Consider the following 19,002-nt stretch of genomic DNA (forward strand, 5'->3'; position numbering starts at 1 on the left):
AGATCGGAAAATGTTAAAGTTATTGTTATTCATAAATTAGATGCTCGTTCCGGTTTCGCTCGGACATGATTATACACTTAAACCTTACTCGGGAATCACACTATTAAAAAAAACCATACGAATATCCGTTGCGTAGTTTAAAAGATCTCAACATACATAGGGACAGACAGCTTTTTTATACTAAGTAATAATTGTACTGATTTTTGAATAACGCATTTATTGATTTAGCTGAAAAAATTAGCCTGCTTACTATAAAATTATAATCTGTGTGGTCAATTATTGAATAGCTAACTTCCCGTTATCATCGTCTTTGTATCTCGCATTTGCATCTAGGTAGGTACTAGGTAGGTAGGGGCAATACACTGATTTTCAGTTGTGACCTTAAGGTTAAGGTATGAAAATCAGTGTATTGCCCCTCCGGGTAATAGTACCGCTGAGTTGTGTCCTTTTTGTATTGCTGCAATACACTATTATTTGTATTGTGTGTGTTATTACTATGAAGAACCTGTATGTGTTGTGTATTGTGTGTTGTGGCTACAAATAAAGATTTTATCTATCTATAAAAAAAAAGTTTGTATAGCGACATTCAGGCAGAGATATATGATATTTTAGATATAATTTATGAATACAAAATATTATTTCAAGACGTATTGTCGTTACATGTGACATTCTGACGTAAAACATTGTACTCATTGTATAATTATTATGCTAAGGCACGACAACACCTTGTGATTCGCAACTGTGGAAAAATATTAACCATCAAAAATAATGTTTTATTATTATTTGTTGTGCCGCTTCCTCTTCACCTGCGTTTTGGAAATCGACAATAGATTTAGAAGTCATTTTTTGACGTCAATAAGTATATCATCCTAATTTTGAATTTGAATTTGATGGTATTTCTACAAATTTTAATTATGTTAAACTAAAAACTAAACATAAATTTAAGAAATACTAAATCGAACTCTTAAAAAACTAAACCGAACTCATAAAAGAAATTTTAATTGTATCAGTGTATGATCAAATTTGGTTCCAATCCACGTCTAACAATTGATTGAAGGTAAGCTATGAAACACGACACTAATGGTCAGGTAGGTATCGCTCCGTTGATTTAGTGCTAGGAGTGCGGGGAGCCGCCATTAAAAGTGAAAGCGGTTGAAACTGGATTGCAACTGCACCACTACTACACTACACGTAGGTATCAATTAGACAGGTTTACACGGAACCTATGAATAAACACGGAATTGAGAAACTGGAATCATTTGTTTGAATTGGAAATAAATAAAAAGAATTTTGACATAGAACCGATAGAGTCTATTCATTCAGTCTACGTTTATTTATAAGTTGTGTAAAGTTTATATATAAACTGACCGAATCTTTCCAATTATGTCGGTTTATATAGCATACCTATGAAAAAACAAAAAAGTATAATGAAAATAATTATCTAGTTAAATAAGTTTAAAAAACACGATGCCATGCTGTAATAAAGTCAAACAAGTTATAGCAGTTAAAAATTATTGTATCCTTATCCTTACCAAATCACAGAACACAGTTTTCTGCCGCATCTGTCTGTCTGTTCACGATAAACTCAAAAGATTTTCATGGGGTTTTCACCAATGGATAATATAATTCGTATTAATTCCGGAATTAGTTTTAATTCCGGATTTTATTGTCAACTTAATTTTAATTATCATTATGTACCGAATAAACTATTTTTCTTTCTTTCAATTCCTGAGAAAGGTTTAGGTGTACGTAACGTTTTTACCCGAGAGAATCCCGGACGGCCCACTAGTTTGAAGTAAGTATTATTATTGTATTGTATTTTATTTGAGGTATTTGTCTATATGCATAAACGTATATCCTTTTAATTTATAAAAATATTTAGAAACTTTCCCTAACAAAAGAAATAAATTACTACACAAACTATTATGTATCCAACATAAATTTAAACTCCTAATAACTAAACACGTTATCAAAGCACGCTTTGTCCTGAACAATGGAACCTTTCAGATTTGGTACCACGAACTAATTAATTGAATCTGAGAGGCTTTGCAATATTGGGAACTTACAAACAAACGCTAATTGCATTTCCACTAACTATATTATTTATTAATCACATAAACTTAGTGGAATTATTAAATATGCTATATTCGATTTATTCGTAAGATTATAATCTAAAATCGTATTTAAAGAATTAGCATATTTACCAACAGATTTTGCTATGGATATCTTATCAATAATGAAAAACTTGACAAGTTTGACGTACGAAATAATCTTTGATACTAACAAGGTCTCATATTAAAAAGTATAATTCTGAAACGATTAGACCTTTTCTTAGACATATTCACTCAATCAAAAGATAAAAAAAAGACAAGGTCTTAAATTCAAGGCTACTTTCAACATAAAATATATATTTTGACTTCAATTTGTAGAATTTTAACAGCAGAAAGAAAACAGAAATCTCTTATATATTTCAGATAATGATAACATTGTAAATTTAATTAAATATTAATTCAATTCAATGTATAAAGATGCATCACAAATGACAATATCCTAATTCACTCGGTCGAATGTAATCCATTAGTGTTTCCTCCCTCGGAGTCGGGGCACCCTTCTACTCCTCTCCCACCGCCGTCTGCCTGTCATTCATTCATAGACCTCCATATCATTTGTATTGGCACATGTTTCATATGACTAATGGAAGAGGGCATATTAAATATAAAGTGACATCCTGTATTTTATAAGGTATATCACCGGCACGTAATACAGTGAACGGGACGCCTCATTTGGAAACATTTTTCCTGAAATTCTCTTGATAGAGGATGATACTTAGACAAAAGTTTGAAGTCCGAAATAAAATCGCCTACACCGGATCAGGGTTGTATTAATAGCATAATAGGCAAACTACTATACGAAATAGCTGATGCTGATGGTAAGCAAACATCGCAATAAACAGCAACAGACTCACTAATGTGTTGGCTACTTTTTAATTAGAAAGAGATGTACTGTGAAATATATTTTTAAGAACAACGCGACTAACAATGTAATAAATATGAGTGATATCATCTCCACACTGGTAATGAAGTGTAATTAAATTAATATAAAATGAGAAGCCGCACTGAAAAATAAGGATTGTACAGGGAAATATATCGACAAAATACAGATTTTCTTGATTTTGCAAATTTGATTGAGCTACACTCGGATGATGTTTATGATTTTTTTATTTGAGTAGCAATTATGTACACAGCATGAAAATGAAAATTACTAAAGAACAATCGTATTAGTAAACGGCGGCGATTTATTTTTATAAAATACAAAAAATGCGGAAAAAATCGGAGATCGAAAAAAAATTATAAAATCTTGGGCAATTTTGTAGATATTATTCTTATACGGAGCTATATTTTTCAAATATCTATCTATTAAACCTCAATCATATTAAATATATCAAATTTATATTGGACTTCAAGTGTTCATATACATGTCATTAAGATACAACGAAAAAAGAGTAGATACGTATGTAAGTAGGTAAATATCTATCTGTGCTCACAATATTTTGCGTCGGCCGTGGGGGTACGAATGAAGAACGGTTATCTACCTGTAGAGTTAATTAATCACAATTATGTTTAATTAAAAGGGATCATTGTTCATCATCATCATGTGGTTCCACAATTAAAGGAAATGATTTTTGTTTTTCATGGATTTTTGTTATAAGTATAGTTATAAAATATCAGATTAACTGTTTTTTTTTTACATTTTCGATTATTTCGATTAAGCGAAGAAATTCGATTAATACACTAGATCTACTACCTAAGATATGTAAATTACTCTGGAAAATTTTAATTTAAAATTTTACTGCAGGAATTTTTTAAATTATTATAGAAAAAAAATTAAATATATGTTTGTAAAATGGATTTTTTTTGTCAAGCTTTGTCCATTAACTAATTATTAGAGAATTTGCAAGACACACTAAACAAGCTAATAAGTATATGAAAGTCGTTTCAAAACAAAGCCTGCCTAGCCATTACATATTCAAAGCTGTTGAATTAATAAAAAATCTCATTTATTTAAATGTTTGCTCTTCCCGAAGCGTAATACACTTATCTACATAGGTTGCATAGCGTTTTCACAAAAATTAAAGAAAAGTAATCAGTGGGATTACTGAGCTACTAAAATATGTATCGTCATAAAAGTATGGGGCTTTCTGTCGAGGATAAATATTCATTATGACGGATCGGCTAACGTTTTAGCAAGATTAAATGCCATTAACCTACGCATCCCTATGCTCCCAACTAAATCAATCAAGTAAGTACTACGTGTTTTTGGGTTTGTCGCTCGCTATTTAGATTATTGGTATAAATGTCTTGGGTTAAAAATATATAAAAATGTTTTTTTTTTTAAATAATGCTACCAACTAAAGGGTTCGTTTTAGGTAAAGTAGGATCATTGAGATTAATACATATAAGGAGTAAACTATGATCAATGACATTTTAAGTCGAGTCTTTTCAACAAGCAAAACACTGAATCCTCCAAGTTTGTTTATGATTACATATTGTATAATTAGCAGCAACTAAATAAACTACTAATTACGTCCCGTTTGGAAAACTATACTGTCTGCGTCTTGCCGTTTGTTTGTCGCATCGGCCCGTCGCATCGTCGCGTTTCGTTCCTCAATATGTAGAGGGTTGTAAACAGCGGTAGTGGGGGTACCTCATCCGGCTGAGAGCTCTCATTCCCCACTAATTAATTACTCAACTCGGTCTCAATTAAATTAACTCGAGATCGGGCATCGACACGCATTCAATCGATGCCAGCGATTCTATTAAGATCGTTAATACCGATCAATTTTACTCGTTAGCTGGCTATAAAGTTATTAATAAATAGCGGCGGAATCTTTGCGAACATGGAACGTTAATCAAGATAACTACATTACTTCGATTCTGACGAGAATAATTCAATAAATGACACAAATATTGACAATGTTTGTTTAGTAAGAAGACTTAAAAATTCGCATCTCAAACACGGAGTAACACTAAAACTAAATTGGCCACTCGAAACTAGTTGGGGCGAGTTTAAAACTGCGCCCTTAGCGGAGCGGGTGCGTTTTAATTACGGCGTTTAAGTAAAAGCGCCACTGCGTCTGCTGCATTACACAGATTCACCCGCCAAAAGCCTCCACTTAGCTAATGAAACATGTTCGCGTGTAGTGTTTTAACCGTCGTCAGCCAGCCTTCCAGCATTGTGAGTTCGGAGAGCCGGATTCGGACTCGTCTCCGCAAATCCTCATTTACTTGCATTATTTTAATGGAGCTATTGTGGACGGATGTCCTTTGTCGTATGCGGATGCGGACCCAGTGCACTCGACTGTGGGAAATGTGCCGGTGCATAAGTGCATCACCGCTGCCCTAAATTGCGATACTGCATTCCCTTTCAATGTTACTGAATTGTCTCTGAAAATAGACGACAAGGCAAGGAATGTATCCATTAAACTAATTAACTGGGTCGAAGTCGTTGGGCGTCCACAGAGAAATCCCACGGCCCTGTTATAACTGGCTTCCCTAATAAGCTAAGAGGTTGTCTTTCTCGTATAAAAATGCAATCGGCGGGGCAGAGCCGGCCCGGCGACGTCGTTCAAACTTTTCAAATTTTCCACCAGCCCCGAGTATTAATTTTAAATTAGAGGCGGACACGTAAATTGTCCCCACATGTGGACTAGCGTTAATTAAAGTTTTCTCTCTCCGTTGTCACATTTTTCACGAAATTATTTTCGAAAAGTTTTCCTTGGGATATTTTAAGGGCATGCGCAGATATTTCACGGCTGTTGTCTTACAATATTTGAATTTTAACATTATACCATTTCACATTTGTGATAGGTAATTTCATGGAGATTTAAGTTTTTTATTGTAATCGTTATGTATTAAGCACGACATATTTTTTTTATTTTCATATAATTTGCTTTGTTTTTCTCATTTAATTTTACTTTATCGTTACTTGCAAATCTTACTTCATAAGTGGCGATTTATGAAAACCATTAATATTTATGAACAAAACATCGCAATAGGGATGACAAAGGTCAGAAAATTGTAAAAAATATGTGTATAAGATAACCAAAATATATTTAAGACCATTGTGATAATTCATAGACTGTAAAAATGCTGCTGGATCAATTCAAACATTTAAGTTGGTTGGAAAGTACATTAAAAAATATATAAATAAACTGGTCGACTATTATGTTTATAATTTTTTTAAACTAAAATTTTGATACATATTTTATTCAGAATTCGTCAGCATAAACGCAATATTTAAGGTAGCTGTCGAACAAACATAGATTTTTCGCTATCATGTTACTCAATCGTGACGTCACGTTAGAGTATCATTTAGAAGGAGCGTTAGGACGAGTCCAAAAATATGTGATTTTATTTTTGTCATATCTTTGAATTTATTGTCATTATGACAGTTGTTTATTCACTGGTGTTTCTAATAATATAAGAACCTTCGAATAGTCATCAAAAATAAAAAAAATGACATCTATTAAATTTTGAAGGATCTTCCAGTGCTATTATTAATTTGTGCCCCGTGTGCGGCCGGCCTTATTGTCACGGGCGTGATTAATTTCTAAGGTTCCCGACGCCTTAACTATCAACTACCGTAATAACTAAACGAGACACGAACCCAGCCCAATGAATAAATTAAACACTAATTTCTTGACACACTTTGTGGACCGGATAGCCTTGCCGGTAATTGCTGCAATATTATTTTTAAACGTCCACAATATTTACTTATGTAGTCATTTAGTGTTGTGTTCTTTACAATTTAAATTTAAATGGAGTCTTACATTGAAACTGTTCTTTCGGAAAACATATTTCTGTAATTTCCATTTTTTTAATCATAAAATTATTCTTCTAGTAAAAACTATAAACTAAAATTATTCTTCTAGTAAAAACTACACAAGAAACTTGGGAAAAACAGATGAAACTTTTCACAACTTACTTTTAGTTTTTGTTTGATAAGACATTTGTTATTATAAAATATGATTGATATAGATTGGTTGATATAGAAAGTTTATGTTCATTTTATCGGCGGCGAAACCATTTCGTTCTAGCAAAACTCATCTTAGCAGGTATAAAATTATTTTGTTACAGTGAGTCAAGAAAATTTCACAATGTCCAAAACAATTGTTCCCTATGAAGACCCGCCTAAACGTCTGTTTCAAATTAGTGGGATGTTCTCATTTAAAATATACACTACACAGCTTCTGTTATTTGAAGTGCTTCTAATTGGCATTCGTTAATGTACCAATTAGAGCTCGGAACGAATGTGTATCAAGAAAATAATTAGGACTATAGATTTAATTACGCTATACTCGTCGGAAAATATAATTGGCGTTACTAAATAAAAGACATGTTTGTTATTAGTCTATGGCCAATTATAAAATACGGTTTTGAAAAAATAAACGGATTGCGAGTAATCAAGGAATTCTGACATCCTTTTATGGTTCACGGCATTTAAAACTCAAATTAAAAGTTAAATATAGAATAGTGTCTGAATCATACTATATTAACAAACCGACCAGATTATTTTTAACCGGATACCTATATATAGTTTTGGGGCCTTGGGCTCTGATGTTTTATGGCTGAGGAAGTAACCTAATGCGCTCAGACTAGAGTGTTTTCATGTATCATGAAACATGTGCATTACATAAAAAACTTATTCACCATTAGCATATGTCAAGAAAAGTACAATTACTTAGCGAAATACGTTTCTTCGTTAAATAATAACAACATCTCGTAGAGTGAACTTTTTGTGGCGTCAGCTGAACCGGTAATTAGAGTGGAGTGATTAGAGAGCGGGTGATTGGTTGGAACACGCAACGGGACTGGGTTCGATGCCCAGGTTGCTCTCATGAAGGGCAAATTATAAAGTCGACATATAATTTACGTGTAAATAACTTTGCTTTTAATTGCTACATGTCTTTGACATCAATACATAGGTAGGTAGTTCAGATCAACTGTAAATTATCACTATTTTGTCAACAAAAAAATAAACTATAAAATCCTTTGTTTCAAAATTATTGGAGTAATAATACAAATACTGTTTTCAAAGCTGGTAGACACATCGCGTGTCAAACGAAACCACCCCAAGGTCGATGTAACAGATAACGGTTTGACAACCATCGATCATGTCGAACACTCGACACCGATAAATCCAGCAACCGGACTAGAAATCACCGAGTGTAAGTGAGCTAACGAAGCTTCGGCTAGAGCTACAAAGAGTGATCTCACCTGTCCGGCACACTACATCGGGGGATCGAGATCACAGGCCGCGGCCCTCGCCCGCAGCGATGCCCTTTGTGGAAAGATTCCCAAAGCCACGGCCAGCGCACTTTGAAGTCGACCCCGGCAGGTAATTCGGAAAAACGTTATTTAATTAACTTTTGACAAGTCGGCGTAATCGTGTTACAAAGCCACCTCGCCAAACGGTCAAGTCTTTGAGCATCGAGGCTCGCGCTCGAACTTGATTTTTACGCCACACTCCCCATAAAGCGCTGTCATTCCCAGGTGCTTTCCAATTAACATTGCGCCTTTGACCACCGCTCCATCCACACAAACAACTACCGCCTTTGCTATTATATTCAACTATGTAGTTTTATTAAAGGGTTGCCTGTAATAGAGTCGCCTTTGTGAGTGCCTGACGTATGCGTAATTTTGTGCATTTGTGTGTCAACACTGTAATTGAGTGCAACAAACGCTTGTTGATGTTTACGGTGGCTGAATTGTTCTTCCGTTAGGGCTGGACAATAGTTTTATGAGTTGCCGAAATAAGTTTGGGCTGTTTAAACTTTGGGATTGGTTAGCAGTGCATTTTGTGAAAGCGCCGTAAGCAAGTCCGCGGCGGACGGGAAGCGAGTCGCCCGGGGCTGGGCGATGGTCGCTCTACGAGATAATTAACTCTATGAACTATCGTCCAACAAGACGAAAACTGCAATTAGAAAGCTTAGCGTTAATGAATATCGTCAGGGTGGTTTTGTTTGTGAGCGTTCAGCACTCTAGTTCGCAATCAATTGCTGTTTTTCAGTATATCAAATGAGTAAGTATTTGTTTTTAAGGTAAATTATGATACGTAGTCTGAAGTGGCGTGTTCCGGACGAGCGGCCCGTGGTCCGCAAACAAAGCAGTCTTTGTACCGTGTTCATTGAACAGCTTAATTGTGTTTCTTCTCCACTTCTCTTTGCGCCGTTCACACGTCTCATAATCGGTTTAATTTTTTAAGCCCCCACTTTAGCGGAATGCTCTTAGTTATGTGCTTTTTATTTTTGAGAAATAATTATGATATTTTTTAAAATGAAAAATTTCCGCGCTAACACCACTTGACTGCAATTTTTATAACCCAGATGTAATTTGATAAAATTTTTGCATTATTTTTCAAACAATTTATCACATTTATACATAAAAGTAGAAAGAGACCTGAGCCATTAGAACAAGCTTTTACTAATAGTAATCCGGGCGAATGGGCGCAAATTGACTACGGCACGGTTTCCCGTCATCCCTCTATTTCACATGTGATTGTTGAATTTTTAAACTCCTTAAAACGACGGGCTTTCATTGTTCGAATAGCGAATAATAAATAAATATTGGTAGGTAATAAAATATCTTTAGTTTATTTTTTTGTTTAAGGTTCACTGAACTGTCATGCCTAAATGAGCTTAAAATAAATAGTAAAACTGACAAGTCTTTTAATATTTAATTGAATTGTGGATAGAGAAATACGACAAAAAAAGACATCACGGCTTCATAAAGCTTTATTTTCGCGCGATGAAATAAATCCAATTTTATTTTGTTTTCATGAGAAAATAGTCTTGTGGTCTTGTGTAACATTTCTTTCTCCAATGAGTCCGCAATAAAGGTAAATACTCATAAGTCTGGGACTGCGTGTCAGTCGTTTTACGATGCGTGTTACAATTTTATCGCCGTGTCGTCGGCTACAACAGCAAATTAGATACGCACCTTTACAGGGCAACTTGTACACTTAATTAGCCGTATCCGGCTGAAAATTGCCTTTTTAGCCGAGTTCATATTGGTGGTGACGAGCACAACGCATTGCCTAGCTTCATAGCTAGTAAGTAAAATCTTTCTTGCTTTCCTACAATCTGTGGCAGTGATTATCTTGAAAATGGACTGATATTTTAATAATGACTTTGTAAAGCAATGTTGGTTTAGTAAACTATGTCAGTCCTATCCGTCTAATAAAAATAAAGTTTTTAGAGATTTTATTTAAGAAATAACTGGTTATTTAAAACCAATTAAGTACTTTTTTTTTTATAAATTTATCAATCCAATTCAATGGGAGTAGGAAACAATTATAAAGACTTTAGAATAAGGAAAATAAGGTTTGTTGGCTAACAATTAAAACTGTAATTAACTTGTCAAGTTATAATTAAGAGATATTCATGGAATTATATATCATAAAATAACTGACAATAGACGAATATAATTTCGATTTAAAAAGTAATTTTAGACTTTTAAATTAAGTATTAACGGAGATGGTTACCACCGTTATAATTATAATATGAAATAATAGATTGCACCTCATCATGTAAGCGAATTAGAAAATTAATTGCATTATTAATCTTTCGGCCATATTGTTACGAGTGCGAGCACGTCTGACGTGGTAGGCTGTAATTACCGTAATTAATTAAAGTTTAAACTAATCAAGAGTTAGTCACAACATGTCAGTTACCACAGGTCACCCGCCTCCGCAGTCTTCATTGAAAAAACCCAATGAATCGAATAAATCGATTAGACAATCGATGGAGTATCGATTAAGTCGATTAAGATCGGCAATTGTGTTAAGCGTGGGCTGTTTAGAATATAATGCCTGCCTGTTTTGAATCCGGTCTGAATCGGTTTATGGCGAATGTTCACATTACTTACACAAATAGAATTAATTATGGATCGTGGTAATGTTCTGAATATTAGAATTGTAGATGTTCTGAAAACGTGGTTCTTTTAGGATTTATTATTAGAAGAGCTTGCCTTATATGCCAGTCTATATTCTGACTTTTTATGGTCAATCAGGTCATAATAATTATATTAAAACACTGACAGAGACAGCATTAAATGTTGCTCAATACAGCTATAGTAATATCAATAAGGCTGTATTATTTATTGTTGCATTTTCCACAATAGCTACAATTAACAATTTCTCAAGACGCTGGTGTTTGCGCCGTGGTGCAATAATGATGATATTATATTTATGCCACAATTAAGTATAAATAGAAGAATAAAAGATAGGTAAATATTGGTATATTAACATTAAAAAATTATATATATTATTCCAATCTATATAAAACTGACATATGATAATAATAAACATAAACTTCTCATCTGAGCGGGTTGATATTTTTATTGTGTATTCGCGGCTTCCATTTCGTTCTGCCTGTCATTTGCAATTTTACCCACACCACACACGAAAATGATGGAATGAGAGCACAGAATTATAAACAGTATAGAACATACCTCCTCATAGTCCCTGTGTGAGTGGGGCTGCGCTATCGGCGCGGGCGCCGGGGCTCATTCTCTCGAGCGACGCGGGCGCCCCACCTTGCCCTTGCGCACGGGCGCGACAGGGCCGGACGCATTCGCACTCTTCATTAGTTTCTGCCAGTCCTGTTCGCAGACTAGTGACCCCGCGAGCATATAGTACCTGGAACGAAATGAATGGTCATAGATTAAAAAGATTTTCGCGATCCTGAAAGAAGACAAATGTAAAGCCGAGAATAGATAGTAGTTAGGTGTGATCAATCGTCTTTTAAATAAGAAGAAGAAGGTTAAACGGTTCAAAATTTAGTAAAGCTTCTTTGCTTATTTGAAAAAAATCATGTTGTATCTTACTATAACAATCAGACGTAAAACGGTGTGTGTTTGAATGCACTAATTCAAGTTCAAGTAATTGTTCCAAGTCCAATAAATAAATTAAATATTATAAATTATTACTAATAAAACAATTTTATCTTCGAGTATTACCACTATAATTGAAATGCATAAAAAGTTGTATAACAAAAAGATTGAGTTAAACATGACGTACGCTTTTAATTCATTCTATAGAGCCTTGAAGAAATAAAAGTAATAAATTAGAACTGTCATCCATAACGCTTGATATAACTGATGAGAAAGAGCTATGGTACATCATTTCTTGATATCAATTAACATCTTGTTGCGATCGAGATGGGCTCACTCATTTGTTGCATAAATCCGCTCTCGTTGCGCGACGATGCGCAGGCGTTGAATAATGTTTCAATGTAAATAATACAGAATCAACTAATTTTTAGTCTCAAAATAATAAAATACGCTAACTTAATTATGATTTGGCCTAATAGTAGGCGAGTGATTAATTTTAAATTTGACTTAGATAAAGAATCAACACATACATGAAAAAATATTAATATTTTAATAAAAAATATTGAACAAGCATAACATCTAAATTTCTACATTTATTTACTAATCTTTATCAAATAGATATTTAAATAAAATGTAAGTATTCGTTAAAATTTAATTTTCAATGCCTTCAAACTTCTTATACAAAAACTATGATAGACGTTACGTATAAATAAAATAGTAGTTATGTAAAATGAAAAATGATTATTAGGTATTCTTCTACGATTTTATTATTTTATTGCAGGTTACTGGTACAATTAATTTTATAAGCAGGAATGATATCATCAAATCCATCGCACCACGAGCTATGGGTAACTTTTTGTAAACTAAACATAAAAGAATCAGATATATTAAGTACCTATTTGAAGTTGTGTAATATTTAGTAGATCCAGATGTGAAAGATAAGTGACGATATTTTTACTCTTTCCTCTCTCATACTTTTCTATTAGGTAATTGGAGAATGTACTAAAGAATTGTTTTGTTTTCTTCACTTCGAAAATGAATATTGAAGATCTTTCATATATATAACGTTTAATAATTTTTTACCCAAAGCCCTGTTTTACGTGTTGTTGATGATTCACTCAGGGTTGGCAACGCGCGTGTTGCAGACTTCTGCGGTGAACATTTCCGATCAGTTGGGCGGGATGTCTATTTGCCTGCTTATATTATAGTATAAAAATGTTACCTATCGCCCTGCATAAGGTGTGAGCCACACTTTGAGCACGCGAAGCATTTTATGTGGAAGACGTGTAGGGGCTGTTGAGGCGCGTTCGTTCTCATGACGAATTCGCTCGCCGGAATCGCCTGCCCGCACGCTGCGCACGCGCCTCCCGTGCCGAACATTCTGTAACAAGAAAAATTTATTTTTAAATTTGACTATTTAAAATCCATTACAATTCATTTGTTTCACTAATTGTAGAGTTTTTGAGATTATGTTATATGCAATGTTTCAATGTGACACGAATGACAGTTATAAATCGTAAGCTTATATTCCTTATATTAGTCAAATAATTTACTCATATTTCTCATCAGTACAGATTTCTACCTGCCCGTCATAAGTTTTTGTATTGTAAGAAAGGTTTTCCCGTGTAGTTTTCTTTCATCAAAAGCAGGTGTTGATCGATAAAAATAATCATATCTACGTTTGTTTGATCCATAAACTCAAAGATCGATTTGAAGCTGCGCCTTTATGGCGTAAGTCGATCGCACCTAGCCCACTGAACCACCAACCACTCCAAATGACTAATGTATATGAGTTCATATCAATTTATAAGCTCAGCCTAAGTCGCTTGACCTCTGATACCCAGTAAGTGGCCGTGTAAAGACACGGCAACCTGCAATCCATTAAATACCGCGATAATGCTCGTTAAACATTGATGAATGGATGATAAAGGCAAGCTCAGACGTCTATAATAAATCAACTCACACTTAAGTGCTTATATAGCTTACTATGTAAACAACTTACACGAAAATCAGACATAGTTTTCGATAATTTAAGGTGAAGCTCCTGGACAATCTAACCATATGATTTTATGCAGCCTCTGTTGCAGCATTTGTTGTACCTGCCCAAATTGTATTGAGGCTTATTTAAGGAGGCTTACAACAAATAGACAAACACTATTCTTAAAAACAGACTGTATTATGTAACATTTAAAATTAAAACCTTCCCATTTTGTCCCGCGACTAGGCATCCATTTAATGGCGACAATATTGCGATTACAATTAGATTATAATACCAATTTTCCAATCTATTTCGTTCCTTCATAAATATAAATACTAAATAGAAAACAATGAATAACGGTATCATACAGAAATATAACTTACGTTATTACCTCGTAACAATGAGAATTTTAAATTTCAAATATTAAAGAGAAAAATACAATTGGTATTTCCTACATACTAAGCACATTCATTCCATTCATTTAAAAAATTGTAACAAGTGAATCTTAATTACAATTAATCATGGCTGCTCGTATTTGGCTAAAAATGTTCATTTCGCTGCGACTCTGTTTATTTAATAACCAAATTCTGTCGCTTCACTATTTTGTGCAAATATGTTGGTACAAATAAATTTATTACGAACGAGTTGAAGATAAATTCTAAAGTCTTAAAAGATAAATTCACTTCAATCAGCGGTAGCAAATAGGATTTGATTTCATTTACCCGGTAAGAGGGTTTTCAATTAAGGAGCGAGGCAAACAGTATCGGCGTATGAAGGTAAAATTAATTAAACCAGACAAGACAAACATGTAGGTATGTATCAATCTGTGTTGGCCGAGCTTGCGCGAGGTGTACGTAAACATGAGAGAAAAATGTTTATACCGCAAAATATAGACAGATAGATAAATGAAGAAGTTTAACATTATTACCTTACATAAAAAAAAATACATATATCACGTGTTGTAAGTACATTACAAGTTTTCAAATAAAACACATCGCATTTAATTCTTGCAGACATCTGTAGCCAACCAAATATTACAGACTGACGTATTCATATAGAAAATTTTGACCAAGCACAAGACCAGGCGCCTCGATCACTCCTATTATAACGCGGTAATATCTGATTGCCGGTCCGATTTAGGTGTTATAGCCAATTTTATGAGGACATTTGGGCTAAAATCCAGAAATTCCCATGAGAGTGAATTGATTAGTATACGCTTGATTCGAATTATAAACTAAACGTCAATGTTTCTACATTCAGACTTGGTAATTAGAGTTTGTATTCAAAAACATACGATATAATATAAAATAACAACTTCATTAATTAACATTATGGACATCCAAAGTTTCAAAACGGGTTTCCAAATCATGTTAAGATACTTGGCCACATTAAGGCACTAAATGGACTATTAATTAGGATGTAAAACATTAACGTGTCTCATTATTCGACCGTAAATTTTGAGTCAACTTTCGAGGGGTTACCTTTCTAAGAAGTTTGAGGATTCCTCGAGTGTTATCTTGAAGTATTCTAATCGAAGTTCTTTAGGTATCCTTTCATATCGATATTAATTAAGGAATGTGTGTTTTAACACGAGTTTAATAAGAAGTTCGCTTGAAGCGTCGAAGTTTATTTGCATTCGTTACTTGTAAAATTGAATACTCCAGAATCCTCGCTCATTAATTTGAGATGGAGTCTGTATGTTGACATGTTATTTTATTCATTAAGGGTATGTCTTGTCGTCGCGTGTGTATGTTTTGAAATTGAATTGTAACGAAAATAATTTAAAACCACTTGAGAATGTCGTTAAAATGCAAAAGGCAGGTAATGAAACGGAGATTCTCGCTGTGACAATATTTTCGTACTTTATGTTCAAAAATATTTTTTGTATATTTATTAAATGAAACCCAAAATAATAAAAAAAAACAGTGTAATTGATAACATTAATAAATTATGAGGCTTGCTAACTTATTAATAATTTGCATACGATTTTTGAAGTTCGTTTTCAGATTGTAAGCTTGTAGATAGGTTATATGCACTTGACCAAATGTAATGAGTAGTTAAGAGGGATGTGAGGGGGTAGGAGGTGGGTTATTGGGTCTCGGAGACGAATGGCTCTCAATAAAGTGGAGCGGAGGAAGGGAGCGTCCGGGGCGAGCTGTTACTTGTTGCTTCTCAATCGGCTTTCGACAAAATGAAAATATTACAGAACTAGCGCCCCGTCCCGGCTTCGCTGGGCTGCTTCGCGACCATAAAAAAGGTACTCCTTACTTTTTACTCTTGAACGTTTCGTCCATGCCAAATTTCATCAAAATTAGCCCAGTAGTTTTCGAGTTTATTCATTACAAACAAAAAATACAAATATTTTCCTTCTCTAGATTAGGGCGGAATCACACGCCACAACTAATTGATTAATCTGTGCTCTCCTTACTTTGTGTCCGGTAAGGCGATGGAATAAGGAAATTCATGACCATTGCATATTGTTTAACTTATTCCGTCTTCCTTTATCTTTTAGACTTTTCAGTTTAGAATCTGTTATGGCTGTAAATGTAGAAATCATTTATTTTGTCAATAAAATTTATGTCAGAATTAAACATAAAATGATAAAAAAGCGATCTAAAATGAGAACTGAACTATACATGTACATTATTATCATTAAATGTATTTATTTAAACGAAGTAGACACTACATTTTCGCTTCCTAAATTTATTATTATTATTATTACTTAATTTCTACAATGTAGCGCAAACTTTGACTCGGAAAATTAACACACATACCCATCACCTATCAACGTACATGTTACGAATGAAATATTCCAAACAAGGGTTACCAGTCAATAAATGTCATATTGAATAATGATATTCGATAATAATGCATCTCCCAACTTAACTACAGGCAACGTAGGGTCGTCACTTCTCGTAGCTTCATCTGAGTGACGTGGTATCAGAACTCTCTCTCTCTTTCATCTCATTCAAGGTTTCGCGTAAAAAATCAACTATAAAATTCAGAAGATTTGACTATACTTTTACAACCGGTAGCCTGGCTGACGTCACCCCTCTTTGGGGATGCTATTGTTGGCATGTGTCCCATGTGTCCCTTAGTAGCCTCGTACGTCATCCAGGGAAAAGATAGGCAAATATGTGTTTATAAAAAAAGTGTTGGCTCTGAATAAAATATTGAATTTCCTTAGATTTTGACACAAAATAATACGAAACACCCACAATATTTATCATCAATATGAACATTATCATGATTTCTATCGAATATTATCTTTAAAAATTGACGTAAATATTGGAAAATAATGCTTTGTGCTCATTAAAAACGAACACAAAATATACGAACTATTTTGTCAGTACAAAATAGAGTAAAAGTTCATTTGTAATTGTTACCGATACTAACACGTCTCAACCAAGAATCTTATTATCAAGCGCGCGCATTATGCATCTCGGCACATTTCCCGAGCTCTGTTAGACGCGGGCTAACAAGCGACGTAACCGATCTTGCGGGGAAGAAGGCTTAATTTGCCAACCCTATAGCGGCGTATCAAGTTAGCACGTCGTTAGTAAGAAACTCGTTAGAGGCGCGTGCCGGCGACAACCCAAGAATTCGCTAATGACATACGCCGGCTAGGCTTGTATGTGAATCAAGCTGTTTGACAAATCAGAAATGTTTGTTGTTAGCCAAGGGTTGCAGCGTCACCGTATCAATTATGGAAATTCATTTACTAAGTGATTGTTTTTAAATTGCTAGTTCGTATGTGCTCTGATGATCGATTGACTTAAATTCCATGGATCGAAATTCGAACCGACCTTAGCTTGAACTCAATAAAAATCTTTCGGACGGGGACAATTTAGGAACGAAAATCTGTTTGGTGCAGGTATAGTGGAAAAAAATCTTTTTTACTGAAAATTTTCTCTAGATCTATTTTGTGGCAAAAGTAAATTATTTGTTCTAATCACCAACGGTCTACCCGTTAACGCGCATCCGAAGCAATTCCGTATTCAAATTGACATACCTAGTAAAACAACAGCGACCCGACTAAGTTCCATAAACTCGTTCCAACTCCCCTCCACACACTCTATCGGCGATTTTTAATTAAGTCCCTAGCGAGAGCGGCAAGCGAGCGAAGTAACACCATCAATTCATTATCCTAAACTCTGCTCGATTGTTCCTCGCTCGCTACTTACGCAAACTTTCATTTTAATCAAGCGTTTAATTAAAAATTACCCGAGAAAAACAAAATAAGCCTGTTAGGGTCTGGAGTAATTAAGGCGCATGCGATGAGTCCGACAACGGCGAGGTGAGCGTACTTTAATTAAACCGTGTTCTACTCCAGTCGCCGCTTACCGAAACTATTAGTTGTGGGGAAAAATAGTGGGATGTATTTGATAGACATGTCTGAAGTGTACACTATTCCCGTTGCGCTTCTCGCTTCGCTGTGGGACGATATAGGTTCATAAAAACTTTATAATTAAAATTCAATGGAAATAAACGGTAATAACAACTACAAATGTTATTTAATTTAATAATATCAGTGTTGCATATAGTTTAAGTGTTAGATAAACAGTACAATTATTTGATCTTCATCGGCAAACATTGCTTTGTTATCGACATCCCTAAACGTAAAAGACACAGGACACAGGGCTTAGAGGACAACGGGAATAAACCTTCGGAAAGAATGCGACGGCCTGTGGGACATACAGGACACGTTTCTCCCGAGACCTGCCTGACGCCCAACGCGTTATCAACTCGTGAACGCCTATTAACCGAGCGGGTAACGACTCAATTTACTCAATTAATTACACCACTACCGTGTGCCTACTTCCAGAAATGATGTATTACTCCGTGTAATTTAATTATCGCGTCTAAAGTTTTGAGGTCGGCGAGGTGAGCGTCCTTTAATTAAATGTCTTGCTCTACGGACACCGGTAGCTAAACTACTGTTAGAGCGGAAAAACTTAACAATAGATAGCCTTCTAGGTTTTAACATTAAACGCTTTATAAACTAGCAAAAAAATCTATGGCTCATTTTAGTTATTCATTTGTTTTGGAATATTACTTATCATGTTGATTTCTTCAAGGAATTACGTAAACTAGAATATTAAAAATAATGTGATTGATATAAAAACAATTCCT

The 19,002-nt window shown here is 34.5% G+C and overlaps 1 protein-coding gene across 2 annotated transcripts in view; it reads right to left on the minus strand.

Annotated features, from left to right (window-relative positions):
- Positions 1 to 19,002, minus strand: part of LOC128670431 (uncharacterized protein) — a 143,069-nt gene that overhangs the window by 21,469 nt on the left and 102,598 nt on the right. For both annotated transcript variants that reach the window (XM_053746095.2, XM_053746086.1), the window contains exons 3-4: positions 13,114 to 13,272; positions 11,511 to 11,697 (exon numbers count right to left, since the gene is read on the minus strand). In XM_053746095.2, coding sequence (XP_053602070.1) covers positions 11,565 to 11,697; positions 13,114 to 13,272 — 292 coding nt within the window. In that variant the 3' untranslated portion in view covers positions 11,511 to 11,564. The remainder of the gene's footprint in view (positions 1 to 11,510; positions 11,698 to 13,113; positions 13,273 to 19,002) is intronic.

The sequence above is a fragment of the Plodia interpunctella genome, chromosome 1 (genome assembly GCF_027563975.2).
Source record: "Plodia interpunctella isolate USDA-ARS_2022_Savannah chromosome 1, ilPloInte3.2, whole genome shotgun sequence".
NCBI classification, from domain to species: Eukaryota; Metazoa; Arthropoda; class Insecta; order Lepidoptera; family Pyralidae; genus Plodia; species Plodia interpunctella.